Below are 22,092 nucleotides of genomic sequence, written 5' to 3' on the forward strand. Positions count from 1 at the left end.
TCCAGCCACATGGACTATTGTAGGTAGGAGAACCGAGGTTACAAGCTGACCCTAGGTGAAAATGCCAGATACTACCTGAAAATAACTATAACAAAAAAGGGCTGATATATGGCTTAAATGGTAGAACCCTGCATAGTAAGCATGAGGCTCAAAGTCAAACCCCAGTACCACCAAAACAGTTACATATAAAATTCCTTGATAATCACTCTAACTCACTTAGAAGTATTAGATAAAAACCAACAAACTGATAGGTTTAAAAAAAAAAAAAAAAGCACAAGCTGGGAATATGGCAATATAGCCTAGTGGCAAGAATGCTTGGCTCGTATACATGAAGCCCTAAGTTCAATTCCTCAGCACCACATATATAGAAAAGGACAGAAGTAGCACTGTGGCTCAAGTTGGCAGAGTGCTAGCCTTGAGCAAAACGAAGCCAGGGACAGTGCTCAGGCCCTGAGTTCAAGCCCCAGAATGGAGAAAGAAAAAAAAGAAAGCACAGGGGCTGGGAATATGGCCTAGTGGTAAAGTGCTCGCCTCGTATACTTTAAGCCCTGGGTTTGATTCCTCAGTACCACAGATGTAGAAAAAAGCCAGAAGTGGCTCTGTGGCTCAAGAGGTAGAGTGCTAGCCTTGAGCAAAAAGAAGCCAGGGATGTGCTCAGGCCCTGAGTCCACACCCCAGGATTGGCAACAAAAAACAAAACAAAAAAATCAACTTACAGGTTTTAGCTCAATTAAGAAACTACAGGGACTGGGGATATGGCCTAGTGGCAAGAGTGCCTGCCTCGGATACACGAGGCCCTGGGTTCGATTCCCCAGCACCACATATACAGAAAACCGCCAGAAGCGGTGCTGTGGCTCAAGCAGCAGAGTGCTAGCCTTGAGTGAGAAGAAGCCAGGGACAGTGCTCAGGCCCTGAGTCCAAGGCCCAGGACTGGCAAAAAAAAAAAAAGAAACTACAAAATCAAGCTGGGTACTAATGTCTGAAGCTTGATACTTGAGAGGTTAAGAATGGGAGGACTATGATTTGAGGCCAGTCTAGGCAGAAAAGTTTGGGAGACCTCTTCTCAACACAAGAGTTTAATGTGGTAGCACATGCCAGCTATCCTAGTTACAACAAGAAGCCAGCACCCAGGCACATGCCTAGGCAGAAAGCAAGACACTATCTCAAAAAATCATCAGCAAAAAATAGGACTTGGTAAGTGTAATGTTTGCCAGAAAGGAAACCCTCCACATGGTTCAGGCAGAAAGGAGTTTATTGGGGGGAAAGCAAACTGCCAGCCCATACAAGATAGAGGCGTGGGGAGACAAAGGGGAAGGAAGAAGGGACAAAGAGAGAAAAGAGCAAAAAGAGTAAGAGAGAAAAGGAAAAAGAGAGCAGGGACCGTGTTGAGCTGGATTATATAGGAAAAGGTGGGAGGTATGGCCAGGTATATTGGATGTGACCTTAGAGAAGGGGGAGGTAACTCCCTTCAGGTGTGCCAGCTACCTAGGTAAGTCAGGTACTAGGTGCAGACTTAAACAGGTGGAGGGGCATCTGCATGCAGCCCTCCCTGGGTGGACCTTACAATAAGTTCAAACCCCAATACTACAAAAAGAAAAAAGAAAAAAAAATCACAAAATCAAATATGTCACCAGGCACTAATGGCTCACACCTATAATCCTAATTACTCAAGAAGCTGCTGAGATCTGAGGGTCACAGTTTAAAGCTAACTCGGGCAGAAAAATCCCTGTGACACTTTTATCTCCAATTAGCCACTCAAAAACCAGAAGTGGTATGGAGTTTCAAAGTTGTAGGGCGCTAGCCTTAAGCAAAAAAGCTCAGCAACAGTGTCCAGCCCCTGAGTTCTAGCCCTACAACCAAAAAAAAAAAAAAAAAAAAAAAAGAAGAAACAATCAAATATGTGATAGGCAGCCAACTATTTACATGGTATTAGTATCTGTAGGAAAAGTATTCCATTTACAATTTAATACACATCTTATTATGACATTTAAATGTCGCTTTCAAACATACCTGTAGATTTTAAGAAATAGACTACATAACCTCAAAAAATACCAATACTGCAAACAAATGAAAACTTCCTGTTAAAGTGATACAATAGTGCTATGGTTCCTAATCAAAAGAGAATGAACAGACAGACCATGGGCAATCACTGAGCATGAGAAGCTTCATAACTACTCAGTACAAAAGGAAAAAACTCAAATGCTGATGAAGTTCAGTCTCCAAGAAGAAAAGCAAGCAAACTCAGGGAACTATTAAAAATATTAAACTGAATCAAAGCTAGTATCTAATATTCACACTTAATAGTAATATATCTGGGAGTCACTTCACACATACCTTTTCTACTTATTTTTCGGGTAGCGCTTGTAGAAAACTTCTTGGCATCCATGACAGAATCAAACACAGCTGTACTTGTAGGAGCTACTTCTAATTTGTTTTCAATGTGCCTCAGCTAAAGTTCAAATTATATCACAATGCATTAGTTAATTCTAAAAATTGGTAACATTGGTTTACAGTTATTGAAAACTACATTGCCAAAGTATATTCTCCAAAGTAGAAAACTCCAGTGTTTTCTTGTATTAATAGCTTTTTTTCTTCTATCTTACAGGATTCCCTATAAGATCACATGTTGCATTTTATTTTATTTTATTTTATTTTATTTTATTTTATTAATAGTACTGGATTTGAACCAGGGCTTTGTGCTTAGTAGGCAGGCACTCTATCACTTATCCAATATTAGCTTTTATAACACTTATTACTTCAGTTGTAATTAGGCTTTGAACAAGAATATCAAATCTTCACATAATAACAAAAAGACCAACAAGGAGTTTCTAGTCATCTTGATGAATGAATTTTTTAATAAGTTTTCTGAAGCAGTAAATTATATGATATTGTATATCCAATATGGTTATATTTATATATCTTACATATTTTCATGCAAAAATGAGGAAAAGATAATTTAACTGGACTAAATATATTTCTAATAAGGACAAAACTCACAGGATAATAAACAGGTTTCATACATATTCTGCAAAATAACCCAATTTTTGGTATAACCACCATGTTCAAGAAGAACTTTCTCCTGAATAATAAAGTTTAGGAGAAATTGGACTCTATAAGCCTGTATTATAGGCTTATAGTAGAATATTTAAAAACAGAAATATATGTATATTAAAATTAAAATCATCAAAAGCTAAGTGGGTCAGGATATCATGAGTTCAAAGCCAGTCTGGGATACATGAGATTGTGTCTCAAAAAGCAAAAAATATTCTATCCCTTACAAATACTTTGTATAAAACTTACCTTCTTTCACATTTTAGTATGATATGCTTTTCTAAAAAAAGGGCTAATCCTTTACTAACTATCCTTTACTCTTTCTGTATCAGACTGTTCCCCAACTTACTAGTTCCGTATCATCCTTAAAACACTTCAAAAATATCCGATAGTTTTGAAAAACAACTACTAATAGTTTAGCCAGGAATTAGCTTGGCTTCAATTAAACTGAGGAATAAAAACTAATCCAACATTGTAGACGTACAGTCTGATATAGACGAGAGAGTATACATTGGTTATTCATAAGGCAAAAAAAAACCTGACTTGACACTGAGACCAAATATAAACTATAAATCCTTTACTTGATTCCTCAAGAGGCTGGGAACTGATTATCACAATTCAATGCCCAGATAGGAAAAGCCTGTGAGACTCTTATATCCAATTAACCAAAAAAAGAATGAAAAATTTTAAAAGCCAGAAGGGAAGCTCATGTGGTGCAGTGCTATCCTTGAACAAAAGAGTTCAGGCTCAGAGTTCAAGCCCTGTTACCAACACAAACACACACAAAAAACCCAAAACCTCAGCAGGTGATAAGACTCTGTGTGACACACAAAATCAAACAGGCATATCAAAAGTGTAATGAACCCAGAAAGCAAACGAAAATAGAAGCATCTCCCTATAAAGGACTATATGTCACTTTGCAAACTTTAGGTTCCTAATATCCAGACAAGATTGGGAAGGGCACAAATGGGAACAAGTTGCCCACATAGTCCTTCAGTAGTTTAACAAAAAATAGCCTGTTACTGCACAAAAAAGAAGAGGTCACTCACAGTTCATTAAAGGAAAAGCTGGTTCTTTCACTCCTCCCTTACAATAAGCCTTCTATATAGACACAGGACAACCTCCCAAATTCATTCTCTGTTTAAATCTTCATTTCACCATACAAAAGAAACACATCTGTTAAAAGTGAATCATTTTAAGTTCTTTTAATATTTTATATACCATTGTGTTAGTGCTCCTAAGACTAATTCTTGTTTACTCCTTTACTGTTTAAAAGTTCTACTTTATGTTCACTATATAACATGCTTAACTTCTTGCCAAAATGTTTACCTTTATTTTTCTATTGTAAAAAGTGCTAAAGAAAATGTTTTAATCAACCAAATCTTAACAAGGTATCAATTTTAAAACAAATAAATACATGGAAGCTAAAATTTCTTACAGCAGCCTTGGTCTGAGAAAGTGCATCCCACGATGTGGTTATATCTGCCAGAAAAAGTGATTATTTACAAAATTAGAACCTCTGAAGATCTCAGAATGAAAGTTTTAATACATTTCCAATTGACCATAAGTTTTTAGAACTACTCTGCTATGCAAAATTATTCCTCAGCAAGTGCTTTCTCAACTTGAAACAAAATAGGTTTTTATTCTAACGACCATGTTGTAAACTATGCCAACATATGACTTACAGTTTAATAAGTACCAATAGTACAGTATTAGTTCTTAGGAGAGCTGGACTGACATCCAAAAATAAACAGTATCCTCAGTTTACACCAATCGGCTGAACAAATACAAAACTAAATCTTTTTTAAATACCAGTCCTAGGGCTTGAACTCTGAGCCTAAGACCTGTCCCTGAATTTCTTTTTGCTCAAGGGAGGTGTGCTACCACTTGAGCCACTGAAACACTTCAGCTTTTTCTGAACAGTTTATTGGAGATAAGAGTCTCACAGACTTTCCTGCCCAGGCTAGCTTCAAACCATGACCCTCAGATCTCAGCCCCCTGATTACAGGCATGAGCCTCTGGCACCTGGCTCCAAAACTTGTCTGCCTAGTAGCCCAGACAGGCCTCAATTCATGCTTTTCCTGCCTCAGTCTCCTGTGTAGTGGTATTATAGATGTGCAGCACCATGTCCAACCAAATACAATACTTTGTATTGTTTTATATTTAAAGTTATAATATGAACAAAATTAGAAAACTTCCAGATTCCAATCTACAGGTAGAAACAAATCTAATTTTTCACTTTCAGATAATGGCCCTTCAAATAATTTAAGGTAGTACCTTTCCTATGAGTCATCCTTTTCCAGGATATTTTCATTTCCTCCAAACACTCCCCATGTGACTTGCATCCCAGATACCTAACAAACTCAAAAATCTTTTGCCAGAGGCAATCCAGTTTTTCAATCTCTCTTTATATCATACCTTAGTTACTCCTAATGTATGACTTAGAAATGTGTTCAATAAAAATATAATTTTGGTATCTGTACATAGGCTTATAATTACATCAGAAGCTATATTATACTAATTATATTAAGATCAGAATATCTGGGGGAGAAGGGTATAAAACTAATTTTACAGACACTAATGCATTTTATTAAAAGATGCTTCCTTACAAAATAGTTTATTAAAGGATGCCTTTAAAGATAAAATACTTTGTATACTCAATATTGGAATAACAATTATTTATCCATTTTTATAAAACAGAATGTTTCATTTTCATGTACAGATTAGCTCAAAACTTAAAATATGAACCTAAAAGTTCTGTTCTGTTTTACAACGAAGTTAAAGAGAAATAGGAACAGAGAACCATTTCCTGTTCTCCATGCAGAAAACAAACTTCTAACTTCATACCTTGAACAGTATCCTTGCTTTGAGAGTTCCTTGGATTTAGTAAAGGCACCTCTTTTGATTTGCTGCTCCTCATTTTGCCAATTTACCTGCAATTATATCATTATTATTAATCACTAGATACTAGTACAATAGCACTAATACAAAAATGTCCTGACTTTTTGCCCTTTGTGAAAGTTATGAAAGAATTCTGTCATCTCTAAAACATATTTTTACATGCTCATAAGTATTCCATAATCCAATAATTTTACCTTTCTTTAGAAAAAATAAACCAGGAAAAATAATAACTATTAAAACTGTAAAAATTATATTGTGATGATTTCACAATATAATGCCATCAGGATGGCTATTATTTAAAACAGAAAAAAAAAGTGCTAGCAAAATGTAGAAAAATTAGAGGGCTGGGGATATAGCCTAGTGGCAAGAGTGCCTGCCTCGGATACACGAGGCCCTAGGTTCGATTCCCCAGCACCACATATACAGAAAACGGCCAGAAGCGGCGCTGTGGCTCAAGTGGCAGAGTGCTAGCCTTGAGCGGGAAGAAGCCAGGGACAGTGCTCAGGCCCTGAGTCCAAGGCCCACGACTGGCCAAAAAAAAAAAAAAAATGTAGAAAAATTAGAGCCTTATAATGTTGGTGGGACCTTATAAAGAAATGATCAAGACAGGCACTGGAGGTTCATGCCTATAGTCCTAACAATTCAGGAAGCTGAAATCAGAAGACTGTAGTTTCAAGTTAGGAAGACATAAAAGTCCATGAGACTCCATCTCTAATTAACCAGCAAAATGCTGGTCTGGGGATGTGTCTCAAGTGGTAGGGCACCAACCATGACTAAACAAGCTGAGTAAAAGCATGAAGCACTGAGTTTAAGCCCCAGCTGAGGAAGTGGGGAGGGTGTCTGCCTCCTATGTAGCCAAGATTACAGAGATGAACCACAGAAGCCTGTTAACTCTTAGTATCTTTAAAGTATCTCAATCTGCAAAATGCCTTTTTCTAGCCAACTGCAAGTATCAACAAGTCAAACACATTAAAATAATTCAAGATCACTACTTGGAGAATAAAAAACTACCTTCTCAGACAATTGTATTAAGAAACTTTATAGTCATAATTTTATTCTACAGGGCTGGTAATATGGCCTAGTGGAAGAATGCTCGTCTCCTATACATGAAGCCCTGGGTTCGATTCCTCAGTACCACATATATAGAAAAAAGCCAGAAGTGGCGCTGTGGCTCAAGTGGCAGAGTGCTAGCCTTGAGCAAAAAGAAGCCAGGGACAGTGCTCAGGCCCTGAGTCCAAGCCCTGGGACTGGCCAAAAAAAAAAAAAAAATTTATTCTACAGCTACATAGAAATTTGAAATTATTTCTTGGACATTTATAGATTGACTTTTGCTTATAAAATTTTTCAAGAAGGGGGCTGGGGATATGGCCTAATGGCAAGAGTGCCTGCCTCGGATACACGAGGCTCTAGGTTCGATTCCCCAGCACCACATATACAGAAAAACGGCCAGAAGCGGAGCTGTGGCTCAAGCGGCAGAGTGCTAGCCTTGAGCGGGAAGAAGCCAGGGACAGTGCTCAGGCCCTGAGTCCAAGGCCCAGGACTGGCAAAAAAAAAAAAAGAAAAAAAAATTGTTCAAGAAGATGGACAAAAACATATGACAATTGACTTTTCGTCCACTTGTCTTTATATTTCTAAAAGTTAACCTTCCCCTCCCATTGCCATTACAATAACAATAAAAAGTTAACCTTTCAATAATGTGTTAAAATTATTTGGCTTAGAAAAGCTCAAAGTAGGGGCTGGGGATATGGCCCAGTGGCAAGAGGGCTTGCCTCGTATACATGAAGCCCTCGGTTTGATTCCCCAGCACCACATATACAGAAAATGGCCAGAAGTGGCGCTGTGGCTCAAGTGGCAGAGTGCTAGCCTTGAGCAAAAAGAAGCCAGGGACAGTGCTCAGGCCCTGAGTCCAAGGCCCAGGACTGGCAAAAAAAAAAAAAAGAAAAGCTCAAAGTTATTGTTAGTATAGATTTTATATTCCAACAGTAAAACATTATCACTTTGGCCCCAGAGAAATGTGTTTTAGTATTCAATTCTATTTTGATTCATTTTTATCTTATTTTATTGCATCTTTTAACTGAGAAATATAATGTGGACAATGACAGAGAATATGTGTATGATTATATCAAAGATACATTAATTCTACTGGGAAATATCTGTTTAGGTTCCTGGGAAGTATTATCCTTAAGGATATCATATTAATTAGAGTATGTCTAAATGAAGGACAGAGAAAGGAACAAAAATAGTTTTGATTCAGGAACAATAAAGTCATCATCATACCAGGTTACAAAGCTTGCATTCTGTTATTTAAGATGCTTCTTACGACTCTCAGCATCAATACTGACAACCTTGGTTTTCTGTACAAATGCTTCTAAGAGTTAGACCAGAATATCTAGTTAATATTTGTACGTGTGTGCGCATGCGTGTGTTTGTGTGTGTGTGTGTGTGTGTGTGCGCGGGCGCAGATCCTAAGGCTTGAACTCAGGGCCTGGATGCTATCCTTGAGCTTCTGTGCTCAAGACTCACACTCTACTACTTGAGCCAAAGCTCCATTTCTGGCTTTTTTTTGATGCTTAATTGGAGATAGAGACTTACAGACTTTCCTGCCCAAGCTGACATCAAACTGCAATCCTCACATCTCAGCCTCCTGAGAAGCAAGGATTATAGGCTAGAGCCATTAATGCCTGGCCTAGTTAACACTTTAAAAGTAACTTTATGAATTTCAGTCATAATGGAATAAAAGCTAAGAAAAACACGTCAATGATTTTGACACAGGAAAGGATGACAGCCTACTGGACTGCTTTATTTGAGACATATTGTTTGTCAGGGTCTAATTAAATATTCCTCAATTATCCTAAATAGGCTTTCCTCTTCATTATCCTTTCTTGGGCTTAAACCAGTGCCTAGGCACTGTCCCTAAGCTTTTTTCCTCAAGGCTAGCACTCTATTACTTGAGCCACAGCTCCAATACCGAGTGTGTGTGTGTGTGTGTGTGTGTGTGTGTGTGTGTGTGTGTGTGTGTGTGTTAATTGAAATAAGAGTCTCACAGACTTTCCTGGGCAGGTTTGCTTCAAACTTCAGTTCTCAGCAATCTCAGCCTTTGAAGTAGCTAGAATTACAGACATGAGCCACCAGTGCCTATCTTCTTCATTAAGTTTTAAATTTACTATACATACTTAAGGCATACTATTACATATTCAACCCTCAATTTAAGAAACTCTTGCAAATTTGACAGAAGCCTCTTGCATACCTTGACCAAATCTGGTATCCTAAACCTGGTATCGTGTACATTTTTCTTTAACATTTTTCCAAAATTGGAAAAGACATCAGAAGTGTTACCTCAAGTCTATAATTCTAGCTACTTGGGAGATTAAGATAGGGGGATTGTGGTTCAGAAAGGCCAATCTGGGGGGGGGGAAAAAAGAAGTTCTTGTGATTCCACCTCAAGCAAAGGCTAGGCAGTGGCACATGCGTATCAACCCAGCAACACAGGGAAACTTAAACTGGAAGGTCACAATGTAGGCCAGCCCAGGCCTAAATGAAGAGGCTGAGGTCTGAGGATCTTGATTCAAGGCCAGCCCAGGTAGGAAAGACCACCAGAAAACCAGAAGTAGCAGTATGGGTCAAAAGGTAGAGCACTAGCCTTGAGCTCTTCAGCTCAGGAACAGTGCCCAAGCCCAGAGTTCAAGCTCCACAACCAATAAAAAAAGGGGGGGAAAAAAAAGGAGGAGAAAGAGAGCTAATGAAATTATCAAAGCCACTACATCATATACTGGAAAAAGACATTTATGAAAAAAACATTTATTTGGATATAGGTAGTACATGCCTCTAAACAAATCTTTAAAAACAAATAGAGCTGGTAATGTGGCCTAGTGGTAGAGTGCTTGCCTTGTATACATGAAGCCCTGGGTTCAATTCCTCAGCACCACATACATAGACAAAGCCAGAAGTGGTGCTGTGGCTCAAGTTGTAGAGTGCTAGCCTTGAACAAAAAGAAGCCAGGAACAGTGCTCAGGCACAGAGTTCAAGCCTCAGGACTAGCAAACAAAAAAGAGGAAGTTACTTTTCTATTTTACCTCTCTCCACCCCTTATCTCTGATCAAAGCATCAATTTTCGTCTAAATTACTGTAAAAACTTTTTTTTTTTGGCCAGTCCTGGGGCTTGGACTCAAGGCCTGAGCACTCTCTCTGGCTTCTTTTTGCTGACAGCAAGCACTCTACTTGAGCCACAATACCACTTCCAGCTTTTTCTGTTTATGTGATGCTGAGGAATTGAACCCAGGGTTTCAAGTATGATAGGCAAGCACTCTACCACTAAGCCACATTCCCAACCCAAAAGATTCTTAAATTATACTGCTCTTAATCCATTCACCATACTGCAACTAAAGTTATCTTTCTAAAACAGAAACATTCCAGTGTTTATAAATGCTCATTAACCTTCATCTATGGGATAAAGTTGCACTGCTTTGCATGACACTCGAAATCCCTCATGACATCAATTTACAGTCTTTGTCCCTTGCAATCTTCAGTTTACCAACTGTTCCTATTACATACAGTTATATCTAGAAAGAATTTTCAAAAATGCCAGGAAATGTGTTATTTCTGTATCTTTTTTCTTATATTTCCTCAACAAAGAATGCCCTTCAAAGCCAAACTTTAATGTCATCTCTTGTAAGCCTTCTCAGACTGCTCTAATGATTACTATTTCATCTTTCTTACTGTTTGCTTTTTAGCAGTATTTACACACAAACACACACATACTATACATGTACATATACATACATATATATAAAACTTATTCAATGAATGTTTATTGGGCATTTAATGCTCACAATCTAGTAGATGAAAATAAATTAATAGTATACAACATGATAGGAATATAGTAAAGTAACAAATAGAAGATAAGTAGCAGTCTACCCCCCTAACAAAGACTAATTTAATTTTAAAAGTATAAGTGCTAGGATCTAAATTCCTAGCACAAACAAGCTGAGGCAGCCAGACAATGGCTCACAGCTGTAATCCTATCTACTATGGAGGCTGAGATCTGAGGATTATAGTTCAAAGCCAGCGCCGACAAGAAAATTGTGAGACTCTTATTTCCAGTTAATCACCAAGAAACCAAAGTGGTATTGTGGCTGAAAGTGGTAGAGTACTTGCCTTGAGTGAGAAAGCTCAGGGACAGTACCCAGGCCCTGAGTTCAAGCCCCATGACCAACTAAAAAAAAACAAAAAAAGCTGAGGCAAACTATGCTAAGTTTAAAGGCAATCTGGGCTACATAGCTATTTATCTCAAAGAGAGAAAGAGAGAGGCAGAGAGAAAAGAGGAAAAAAGGGAAATGAGGGGGGACAAGGAAAGAAGGGAGGGAGGAAGTAAATTAGTTCAATCCTCAGATCTCAACTTCCTGAATACCTAGGGTTACAGGTGTGAACCACCAGTGTCCAGCATCAAATTGGGTTCAAAGCCAGCCTGAGCAGGAAAGTGCATGAAACTGTTACCTCCAATTACCCACCAAAACAAAACAAAACAAAACTGGCAGTGAAGCTGTGACTCAATTTGTAGAGCTCTAGCTTTGAGCAAAAAAGTGCCCAGGCCCTGGGTTTAAGCCCTAGGAATGGCACTAAAAACAAAAACAAAAACAAAAAAGAACCTCCTTCATCCTACCATTGCTGGATTAGGTGTTATCTTCCTTCCACAATCAGGAAAAAACCTTTCTTCAGTGTCATCTATGTCACTTACTTATTTAACAAGTATCTGTTGGGTGCCAAGCATGTAAAAGGAATGCATAGTGCTAAGCAGTGGGGACACAGTAAGGCAAAGAACAAAACACAGTTCTGGTCATCAAGAAGTCTAAAAGACTATATTGAACACACGTTGTAAATGGGTTGAAAATATTATTTTTAAAAAGGGTTTCATAGTACCTGCTATGCACATAACAGAGAGAATTTATCTAACCTGAGATGTAAAGAAGTGTGTCATACGAGCTAAGACCAAGACTTTAGCTAGGGTAGGCAAGAAAGGACTTTCAGGGATTAGAAAGAATATATGGAGGGCTGGGGATATGGCCTAGTGGCAAGAGAGCTTGCCTTGTATACATGAGGCCCTGGGTTCGATTCCCCAGCACCACATATACAGAAAACGGCCACAAGTGGCGCTGTGGCTTAAGTGGCCGAGTGCTAGCCTTGAGCAAAAGGAAGCCAGGGACAGTGCTCAGGCCCTGAGTCCAAGGCCCAGGACTGGCCAAAAAAAAAAAAAAGAATATATGGAAAAGTCCTAAAACAAGAATGGCATAGTTTAAGAAAACAAAAAATAACCAGCTATGTCATGATAGTGGTGCATGTCTATAATCCTAGCACTCAGGGAGCCTTATGCAAAAGGAGGATTTAGAGTTCATAGCCACCTAGGCTATACAATGACAAAACAACAACAATAATAATATAGAAAAAGAGACAGACAGATACCAAAGAACCCAAAGAAATGGAATTGGAAAAGGGACAAGAATGTCCAGGGTCTCTGACGTAATCATATTTGTAGTTCTTTTTGATTGGAAGGGATGCTGGGATTAAACATAGGACATTACACATGCTAAACATACACTATCACTGAGCTACTTTTCCAGGCCCCACACTTGTACTTTCAAATATCTATCATCCTTTTCTTATATCCTTACCATAGTTTCAGAAACAAATAAACAGCATCTATATGACTTTACTGGTCTTTGTATTCCCACTATACTACAAGGTTCTTAAATTTATCCAAATTTAAGAATATCTTTATTTTTTCATTTTATTTTATTCTACTGTACACTTTACAATGATGACTTGCATCTTGTATAGGAACAAATTGTGGCCAGGCACAGGTGGCTCACACCTTAATCCTACCTACTCAGGAGGCTGAGATCTGAGAATCACAGTTCAAAGCCAGCCTGAGCATGAAAGTCCATGAGACTGTTACCTCCAATTAACCACTAGAAAACCAGAAGTGGAAGTGGAGCTGTAGTTCAAAGTGGTAGAGCACTAGCCTTGAGCACAAAAGCTCAAGGACATCACCCAGGCCCAGCCCCAGAACTGACAAAAAAAAAAAAGCAAATACTGATAAAAAGCAAACATAACTATAATCAAATAAGGATGTAACTTTAAAAACTTATTTGACTTGGGCTGGGAGTATGGCCTAGTGGCAAGAGTGCTTGCCTCCTACACATGAAGCTCTCAGTTCGATTCCCCAGCACCACATATATGGAAAACGGCCAGAGGGGGCGCTGTGGCTCAAGTGGCAGAGTGCTAGCCTCGAGCAAGAAGAGGCCAGGTACAGTGATCAGGCCCTGAGTCCAAGGCCCAGGACTGGCCAAAAAAAAAAAAAAACTTATTTGACTTTTTGATAGACAACAATGAACTATACTTCAAGAACCCCCACAACGTATACCTCATAAAGATCACACAAAATTAACAGCAGCCAAGAATTGAAATTTACTGCTTAACTTTCTTTCCTATCATGCAGGCTTAGAGTTTACAGATGCAGAGAATGGGAAAAGAATGAAACAAGTAATTATTAGAGAAATGGAGCAATAAGAATACTTCATCTGTTCTAAATTCCTCACCGAGGTTCTCTCAAGAAACTTCACAATCAATTATATTTCTCTTATATCTCCAATCTCCTCCCCTCTAGATTCCTTCTATCAGCATTTATATTTTTCACATCTTAAGAAAAAGAAAATCCTTTAACCCAACACCTCCCTCTTTCACAATCTCTCCAAAAAGTTTTCTGCATAAAGAATGAAAACACTTAGTATTCATTTAAAGATAATTTTAAGTCACACTTCAAGTAACTACGGTATTGTTACTACCTCCATTTCTCTACCACGACCAAAGACCAAATCTTCATTTCCAAATCTTATGAGTATTTTCAGTCTTCAATCTACTTGACCTATTTGTTAACATTCAGTTGATTCTCAAAATAGATCAACTTAACAATTTCTCTCTCAGATGTATTCAATTGAAAAATCTGACCCTGACAAATGCAGTGAAAGGAAAATCATATTAGTCAAAACATCAAATTAGTTAACAGGAAATTGTTCTGACATATGTAATAAAAGAAAACTAAAAGCATCATTTCTAAATGTACCATACTATACAGATTTGGCTAAATATGAGTCCACATATTGTGAACTCTTCATGATCTTGCACTTTGTTTTACACTTGTTGATGAGGGTACACATGTGTGAAGAGATACAAATAAAAGGTGGAATCAAAGGTTGGAAACAAAGGAGCTGAACTATATGCAGCCCTACAAATCAAGATACACAGTAAATACAGTCTGAACAATATACTGCAAAATACGCAGCGTAGTTTGAACATGCAAGTCTAACAATTTTCAAGTGACCAATAGCTAGTTGATGATTAGTGCTTATGATATCAAAACTTGTATTTTCTATGAGGAGAAAAATCTGAAGTATTTGACCTACAGGGACAAATTGTTTCAATTGATTTTTCAAAGTACTCATTTTCCCCCTGGCTTTTACACACTATACTTTGATTTTCCTATTTTCCTAGTTCTCTTTCTCAAGTCTCCTTTGCTGGCTTGTCCTTCTCTAACTTTTAAATCTTGAAGTCCAGGGGAGTTTGGTATAGGGTTTTTTCCTTTTTTTTTTTTGGCCAGTCCTGGGGCTTGGACTCAGGGCCTGAGCACTGTCCCTGGCTTCCTTTTGCTCAAGGCTAGCACTCTGCCACTTGAGCCACAGCGCCCCTTCTGGCCATTTCCTGTATATGTGGTGCTGGGGAATTGAACCCAGGGCCTCATGTATACGAGGCAAGCACTCTTGCCACTAGGCCATATCCCCAGCCCCTGTTTTTTCCTTTTTTATACTATTCTCTTCCTGGATAAACATACCTGGGTAAAAATACCATAAAGCATCTATATGTTACAAGATTACCAAAACTTCAGCCCAGATCTTACCTCTAATATCCTTACCTGCATATCAAACTACTTATTCAGAAATCTCAAAGGCACATCAGATTCAAACTCTCCAAAAGCCAACTCATGATGATTCCCTAAAAAACAAGCAACAACATCCAGTTGCACAACTGGATAACTGAGATAGTCATAAACCAAAAATGTCTAAGACATTTTTTACTCTGAATTTATCATCTATACCCAACAGTTCTCAAAGTGTTACCCAGGAATCTTTGAGGGTCTCTAAGATCTTTTCAGGGGTATTTTTTAAGTCAAAATTATTCCCATAATAATATTAAAATGTCTTTCCTTTTTTCACTCCATTCTCTCACTAGTGTATAATATGCTGTCACAACAGATTCAGTGCAGCAGATATGAAGATCCAGATGTCTTCTATTAAGCCAGATATTTTAAAAGGATTTGAAATGACAACACTACTTTTTTCAATAAACATTTATTTTTAGAGATTAATATCAACATCAAGAAAATCTCTGTTGACTCCTCAATAGTCAAGTGTATAAAGTGGTATTAACACCAAAAAGTCTGAACAACACTGATTTATACCTGTGGCATATATACAATTAAGATATAAAGTGGCATTTTTTAAATAGTTAATTCTAGCTGGGAGCCAGTGGCTCACACCTGTAATCCTAGCTATTCAAGAAGCTGAGATATGAAGATCATGGTTCCAAGCCAGCCCAGGCAGAAAAGTCCCCATGAGATCCTTATCTCTGATTAACCACTCAAAGACCATAGGTGGAGCTGTGATAGAGTGCTAGCCTTGAGCAAAAGAACTCAAGGATAGCACCTAGGCTTTGAGTTCAAGCACCAGTATGAATTAACTGTCAATTCTTGCTGGGTGTAGGTGGTTCATGTCTATAATACTAGGTACTCAGAATGCTTAGATCTGAGAACAGCTGTTCAGAGGAAGCCCAGGCAGACAAGTCCTTGAGACTCTTATCTCCAAATGGGGGTTTGGGGGTGGGGAGGGAAAGTATAGGCAGAAGTGGAAGTATAGGTTAAGTAGTAAAACATTGGGGGGGGAGGGGAGGGGAAGCAAGGCCAAGAGGCTGAGTTAAGCCCCAGTACTGGCAACAAAAATAAAAATAAGTCAACTCTCAAGTACCCTCTAGTAGCAAATTTTCCATTCATAGGAGCTATTCCACATGGATTTTGCACAGTACTTGCTTCTTAATGACAGCAACTCCCTCAACCTAGCCTTTTTTTTTTTTTTTTGTCAGTCCTGCCTGGGGCTTGAACTCAGGGCCTGGGTACTGTCCCTGAGCTTCTTTCTTTTGCTCAAGGCTTCTGCTCAAGCACTCTATCTCTTGAGCAATGGTGCCACTTCTGGCTTTTCTGTTTATATGGTACTGGGGAATAGAACTCAGGGGTTAACACATGCTAGGCAAGCACTCTTACCACTAAGCCATATTCCCAGCCCTCAAACTAACATTTTGAAGACACACTGTCATCGAAATAAATGCACAGTAATCTCATGAATACCATACCAAAGTGGTAGTTTCCTCAGGGTCTTAGAACTGTCAAATATTGCTAAGTTTCCCTCACATTTGTTCAAATATCCCACAATGTTCATGTGAGTTTTCTGTAGTACTCTATGGTACCTCGGTGCACAATTTGAGGACCTGGGTAGAAACACTAGACTACTGGCTTACTCTATAACTTAAGAAATAAGAGTGGCAGTCATGAAGCTAATTAAAAAATAAATACATATTTTAGAAGTTTTTCATATATTAACTTCAATCTTCCAAAAATATAGTTTGGAAACAGGATCTAATCATGTGATATTCTATTAAAGCTGCAGATGTCTGGAAAATTGGATCAAGAATATATTTACATCACCATATAATAAAACTTACTCATCAATTTTTTTAGGAAAAAGTTTCAAAAATTATAAAAATAGAACTTGCAATAAATGAAACAACACAAAAGTAAAGGATAATCATTCACTCCCCTCAGAGATAAAATCCTTACAACAGATAAATAAATAGATAGCTGGACAGAGACAGACATAATGTGTGTGTGTGTGTGTGTGTATATATATATATATATAAAATAAAAACAGTATTTCTTTCCCTGTGTCTACTTTTTATAAATCAAATAGTATTACAATGGTATAGTGCAACTTATTACTTGTATTCAAAGAACAATGTTTCATATCACTACATAACAGTAACAGCATAGTAATACATACTGTCCTTACATAGGGAATAAATACTGATTTAGTTCTTCAAATAGCCCCACAGGGTAAGAACTATTATATTCACATTATAGATATATTTAAAAACTTTACTAATAGTCAGAGCTAGCACAGCTGTTAGGATATGATCCCAGAATGTCTGCTGTATGATCCATGAACTAAAGGACATGCTCAGCTATTTTCATGAAGCAAACTTACATTTACCCAAACCTGTTAACAACTGAAGAGCACCTCACATCATACACATACTGTAATTTTAATTATTCCTTTACCAACAGACATTTAGAGCATACTTTGTTATTTATAAATGCTGGTACTTATCTGTATTAATGCTAAATAAACATGCTTACAGATTTACTTGTGTGTTCTTGTGTTAAAATTTATAAAAGATAAACTCCAAAAAATGATGGTTCTAAAAAAGAGCACATTTATTTTTTAATTTTGAAAGGCAATGCCAAATTCTCCCAGAAAAGTTGTTTCACTTGCTCAAACATACAGTCCCAATGACAGGAGAGGGTTGAAATTCATTTTTAAGTTAGCATAATTTTTTATTCATAAAAAAACAAGGTACATTTTGACTTTTCAATACATAGACTGTCATGTTGATCATAATTAACCTCTCATTTAATAATTATTCAACATTAAAAATGTAAACTTAGCCGGTATATAGAGGATTCTTCTAGTAATGAATCTAACTATGAATGAGGTCTTTCCCATATATGAAGCTGTTTTCTTATGCATAAAAGATGAAAATTGGACTGGCTGGCCTTTAAGATTTAAAACACCAAATGCTGTGATTAAGAAGTAACTTAAAATTATTACAAGCCTATAATTATTGTACTAGTATAACAGATCAGGGTCTTAAAGCTCTTATTTTCTTTAAATTATAACTACTGCCAGAACACCTAAGCAAGTTATTAAAATAGTCAATAAAGTTTTCAGGATTCACTTGTTGCTTATTCTCAGTGACTTTTAAATCACAGGTGATTATTCCCCTGTTACCTAGCAAATTTGAACAGACCTCTAGAGTATATTCCTCAGAAGAGCTCAGGTGTGCCTAGGAACTAAAAACCATTTTTTTTGTTTTGTTTTTTAAAGTATTATCCTGAGGCTGCTCTTTAGTCAATTAATTCACTAATATTTATTGTCTATCTTAGTACATGCTAGGAACTGGTTACACAACAGTGAATAGAGAGCTTTGCCATCATGGGAATTACAGGCCAGATGAGAAATGCAAATAACCCACAATACACAGACATAAATGTAAAGTTACAATAAGAATGAACAAAAAAACAGTGCAGAAAAAAATTATTCAGTCTTTTGAATCTTTTCTTGTTTTAACGATTACAGGTTTTTTTTTAAGTCAATAAAGAAAACTATTTCACAACTTGCCTCACATAACACAAATAACAATCAAGACAATGTAGAGTTAACCTTTTTGTTTGTTTGTTTTCGATTAGTGGGGCTTGAACTCAGGGCCTAGGCACTGACCCTGAGCTCCTTTGTTCAAGGCTAGCAGTCCACCACTTTGAGTCACAGCTCCACTTTCAGTTTTTGAGTAGTTAATTGGAGATAAGTTTCACACAGACTTTTTCTGCCCAGGCTGGCTTTGAACCACAATCCTTAGAACTCAGCCTCCTGAGTAGTTAGGGTTACAGGCTGAGCCACAGCTCCACTTTCAGTTTTTGAGTGGTTAACTGGAGATAAGTCTCGCACAAGGACTTTTTCTGCCAGGGCTGGCTTTGAACCATGATCCTTAGATCTCAGCCTTCTGAGTAGTTACAGGCAAGGGCCCCCAGCACCCAGCTTAGAGTTAACTTCTTATATCATCAGTTGTTTCTATAATAAAAACACCAAGATATTGATACTTTTCAGTTATATTACTAATGATCATATGGCTTAAACATTTGTTTTACATTAACTAAGAGTATAAATGATATGAAAGTTCAAAGATGCTAGAATTGTGTAACCAAACAAAATTAAAAGCAATAAGTTCACTATAATTTGTGTGTGTGTGTGTGTGTGTGTGTGTGTGTGTGTGTGTGATCCTGGGAATCAAATCTAGTTCCTTGGGCATGCTTGGCTAGCACTGTACCACTGGGCCACACCTCCACTTTGCACTACAATTTAAGAACCCTGTTTAGCTGGATACCCATGCTGAATCCTAGCTACTCAGTCTGAGATCTGAAGATCACAGTTCAAAGCCAACCCTGGAAGCAAAGTCCAACTAATCATAACAGCCTTGAGTGGAAAAAAAGCTAAAGGCCTGAGTTCAAGCCCCAGTACTGGCACAAAGAAAAGAGAAAAAGAAAAGTAAAAGAAAAAAAGAACCTGTTTAATCAAAAACTACAATGAAAAATAATACAACATAATAATTCATGCTTTCTTAATCATTAAGATGTTATGAAAATGCTAACACATTTGAAGAATTAACAATCAACAGAAGGTGTACATGGGGCATATATAAGGAAGAAGAGAATTTTTTTAGTATTGTGAAATAATGCCAGATGTATCTAGTCTAACATTTAATTTAGATTAAAACAAATTCTAGATTATATGCAGAATTAAGGGCAGTAGTTATATAAATAGTTTCATAAGCCAACTTCCACAACTGCAAAATAAGACTGCATGAAGATCAAGTAAAATAATGTATGTGGAAGCACACGCATACCAAAAAGAAAACCAAAAAACTCCAACCAAGATACACATGTATTTACCAATACATCCAATGTCAACTATTTCAGGCTGCATTCTCACTATAAATTATAGCAATTTAACAAATGAAAGTACTTATACAGGGACTTCATCGTCTTGTTCCTGCCTAAGATGGTAGAGAGCTAAAAATGGTTGTAAAAGACTGGCAATCAGAAGCAGAAGAAAAACAAAGATAACTAATAAACTGATAACACAACAGAAGGATGCCTGTCCAAGTATTACCCTCCTTACATAACACTGTGCAATATACTTCTGAAAAAAATTTTAAATCCTCACATAAAATAAAATCAATCATATATATGCTATATCATATATACAACATATCATATATAATTTCATATATACCACATTATCATGTATATCATATTTCACCTATGTGAATTTCATGTGAAATATGATATACCATATGTCATACATATGGTATATCATATATATACTTTAAAATGACAAAATACAGTTATCCATACATACAATGTATTCTAGCTTAAAAATTAAAATATCTTAAATTAATGCAACCAATGACATTTCAGATTTATTACACTGAATAGTCCGTCAATTAAGCATTCCAAAACTATTACATGTTCATGGGTGGGTTTGAAGCAACTTCTAAGCATTTAGTCTAACAACTAATCCCCCAAAGTCACAATCCCAGATTATTAGAAACACAGTACCTTGATTAAAACCAATGTTAAACTGAGACTTTTTTTTCAACGGGGAGTAGCTTGCAGTACTTTTTGTACTTCTAGAAAACTCAGGTTGCTAAATAGGTCTAAGACTAACTCTCCTTTAAAATACAAGCCAGGAGGAAAGGTTAACATGGCAACTATAACGACTCCTCCAAATTCAAAACAGGATCACCATCAAAACAATTTAAGAGTTCATGGTTACAGACCACTATCCCTGACAACCTACTTTTTTTTTTCCCAAATGAAGGATCAGTTACCCCACCAAAGCCACATTAAAAGCTATACCTATGTGTAACTTCCTAGTTGAAAAAATTTTTAAACCTGGCAAACTTCCAGTCTGTATGTGTGACACTAGCTAAATATTATTTACCACACTGGGTTGCATTTAACAGAAGGGGGAGGGGACAGCGACAACTTCCAAAACGAATTTTAAATCCCCTTCCCCCAAATAATTTGTGAATAAACTGGTAGACTACATTCAGCAACTGCTGGACTGGAGCAGATTGAAGTTTTTCCTGTACTGCACTTGAGAATGTTACCCCCATGGAAAAGAGAAAAACTGATCATCTACTGAAACTAGTCCCTGGGAATTTCCTAAAATATGCTAGATCTCCAAACCAAGAAGGGACACTCCTCTGGAGACCAAAGGTGAGAGGTATCTTACCTACTGGAAGATGACAGGAGGGGCGAGACAGGGAGCGGGGACACACGGTTAAGAGAGAAAAGACCGTCTTTGACACCTACGAGGGGGACCTGAAACCCTCGTCTCAGGATGACCTCTCCTAAAAAAGGACCCAGGGAGATTCCGAGGGAAACGCCAGGCCAAGCCAGGCGGCCCCGCCCCGCCTTTCTCGCCACCACCCGGGACCAGGGACCAGGGAGCAGGGAGTAGGGAGCAGGGAGCAGGGACCGCGGACAGAGGCAGCCGAGGCCGCGCGAGCGTCCGCAGTCTCCGCCGGGTCCTCCCGCAGCTCACCTGAGAATGTCGCCTCCGCCCTCGGCGCCCACGGTGCATCCCGCGGGGCCTGGCGGAGGGTGCAGTGACGCCGCCCCGACCGGCCCCAGGGCTGCCCGGTCAGGCCTCCCCGCTCCGGGGACGCACCGGGCGTCTGCCTCGCACCGGCTCCTGAGATCTGCCGGTCGGCAGGGAAGGAAGGAGAGGCGGAAAAGCTTCCTTCCCCTCCCCCACAGCAAGCCACCCCCTGAGCTGCGGCTCTCTGCAGTTCTCTCCGGCGCAGGTCCGGCCTCACTCCCCCGCCCGGGAGTCACTTCGGCAGCGCCGGCCCAGTCGCCATTACAGACCAACAACTGACACGGAGGGGGAGCGGCGCCGGCGGCAGCGGTGGAGGCGGCGGCGCGAGGCAGGGCGGGAGCAGTCCGGGCGGGGAGGCTGGGAGGGGGGGACGCGGGGGGGGGGGGGGGGGCGCTCAGCCAAACCTCGCGAGAACTGTCCGGAGACGGTTCCTTAGGAATGCAACCTTGGGCTAGTGCCATGTTGAGTGTGGCCAGAAGGTGAGTGTGAGATAAACCGAAGAAAGGAAGCGAGAGGGAACCATGTTGAGTGTGGCGAAGTTTGA

The 22,092-nt window shown here is 38.5% G+C and overlaps 1 protein-coding gene across 5 annotated transcripts in view; it reads right to left on the bottom strand.

The window, feature by feature from the left end:
• Positions 1 to 21,851, bottom strand: part of Cep350 (centrosomal protein 350) — a 130,454-nt gene extending 108,603 nt beyond the window's left edge. For 2 of the 5 annotated variants that reach the window (XM_048357911.1, XM_048357908.1), the window contains exons 1-5: positions 21,492 to 21,851; positions 14,915 to 14,994; positions 5,899 to 5,984; positions 4,490 to 4,533; positions 2,335 to 2,449 (exon numbers count right to left, since the gene is read on the bottom strand). In XM_048357911.1, coding sequence (XP_048213868.1) covers positions 2,335 to 2,449; positions 4,490 to 4,533; positions 5,899 to 5,971 — 232 coding nt within the window. In that variant the 5' untranslated portion in view covers positions 5,972 to 5,984; positions 14,915 to 14,994; positions 21,492 to 21,851. Of the gene's footprint in view, positions 1 to 2,334; positions 2,450 to 4,100; positions 4,199 to 4,489; positions 4,534 to 5,898; positions 5,985 to 14,914; positions 14,995 to 21,491 lie in introns of those variants that run through there. The other 3 variants (XM_048357910.1, XM_048357909.1, XM_048357912.1) reach the window with 3 other exon arrangements.
• Positions 21,852 to 22,092: the final 241 nt, after the last annotated feature.

The sequence above is a fragment of the Perognathus longimembris genome, chromosome 11 (genome assembly GCF_023159225.1).
Source record: "Perognathus longimembris pacificus isolate PPM17 chromosome 11, ASM2315922v1, whole genome shotgun sequence".
NCBI classification, from domain to species: Eukaryota; Metazoa; Chordata; class Mammalia; order Rodentia; family Heteromyidae; genus Perognathus; species Perognathus longimembris.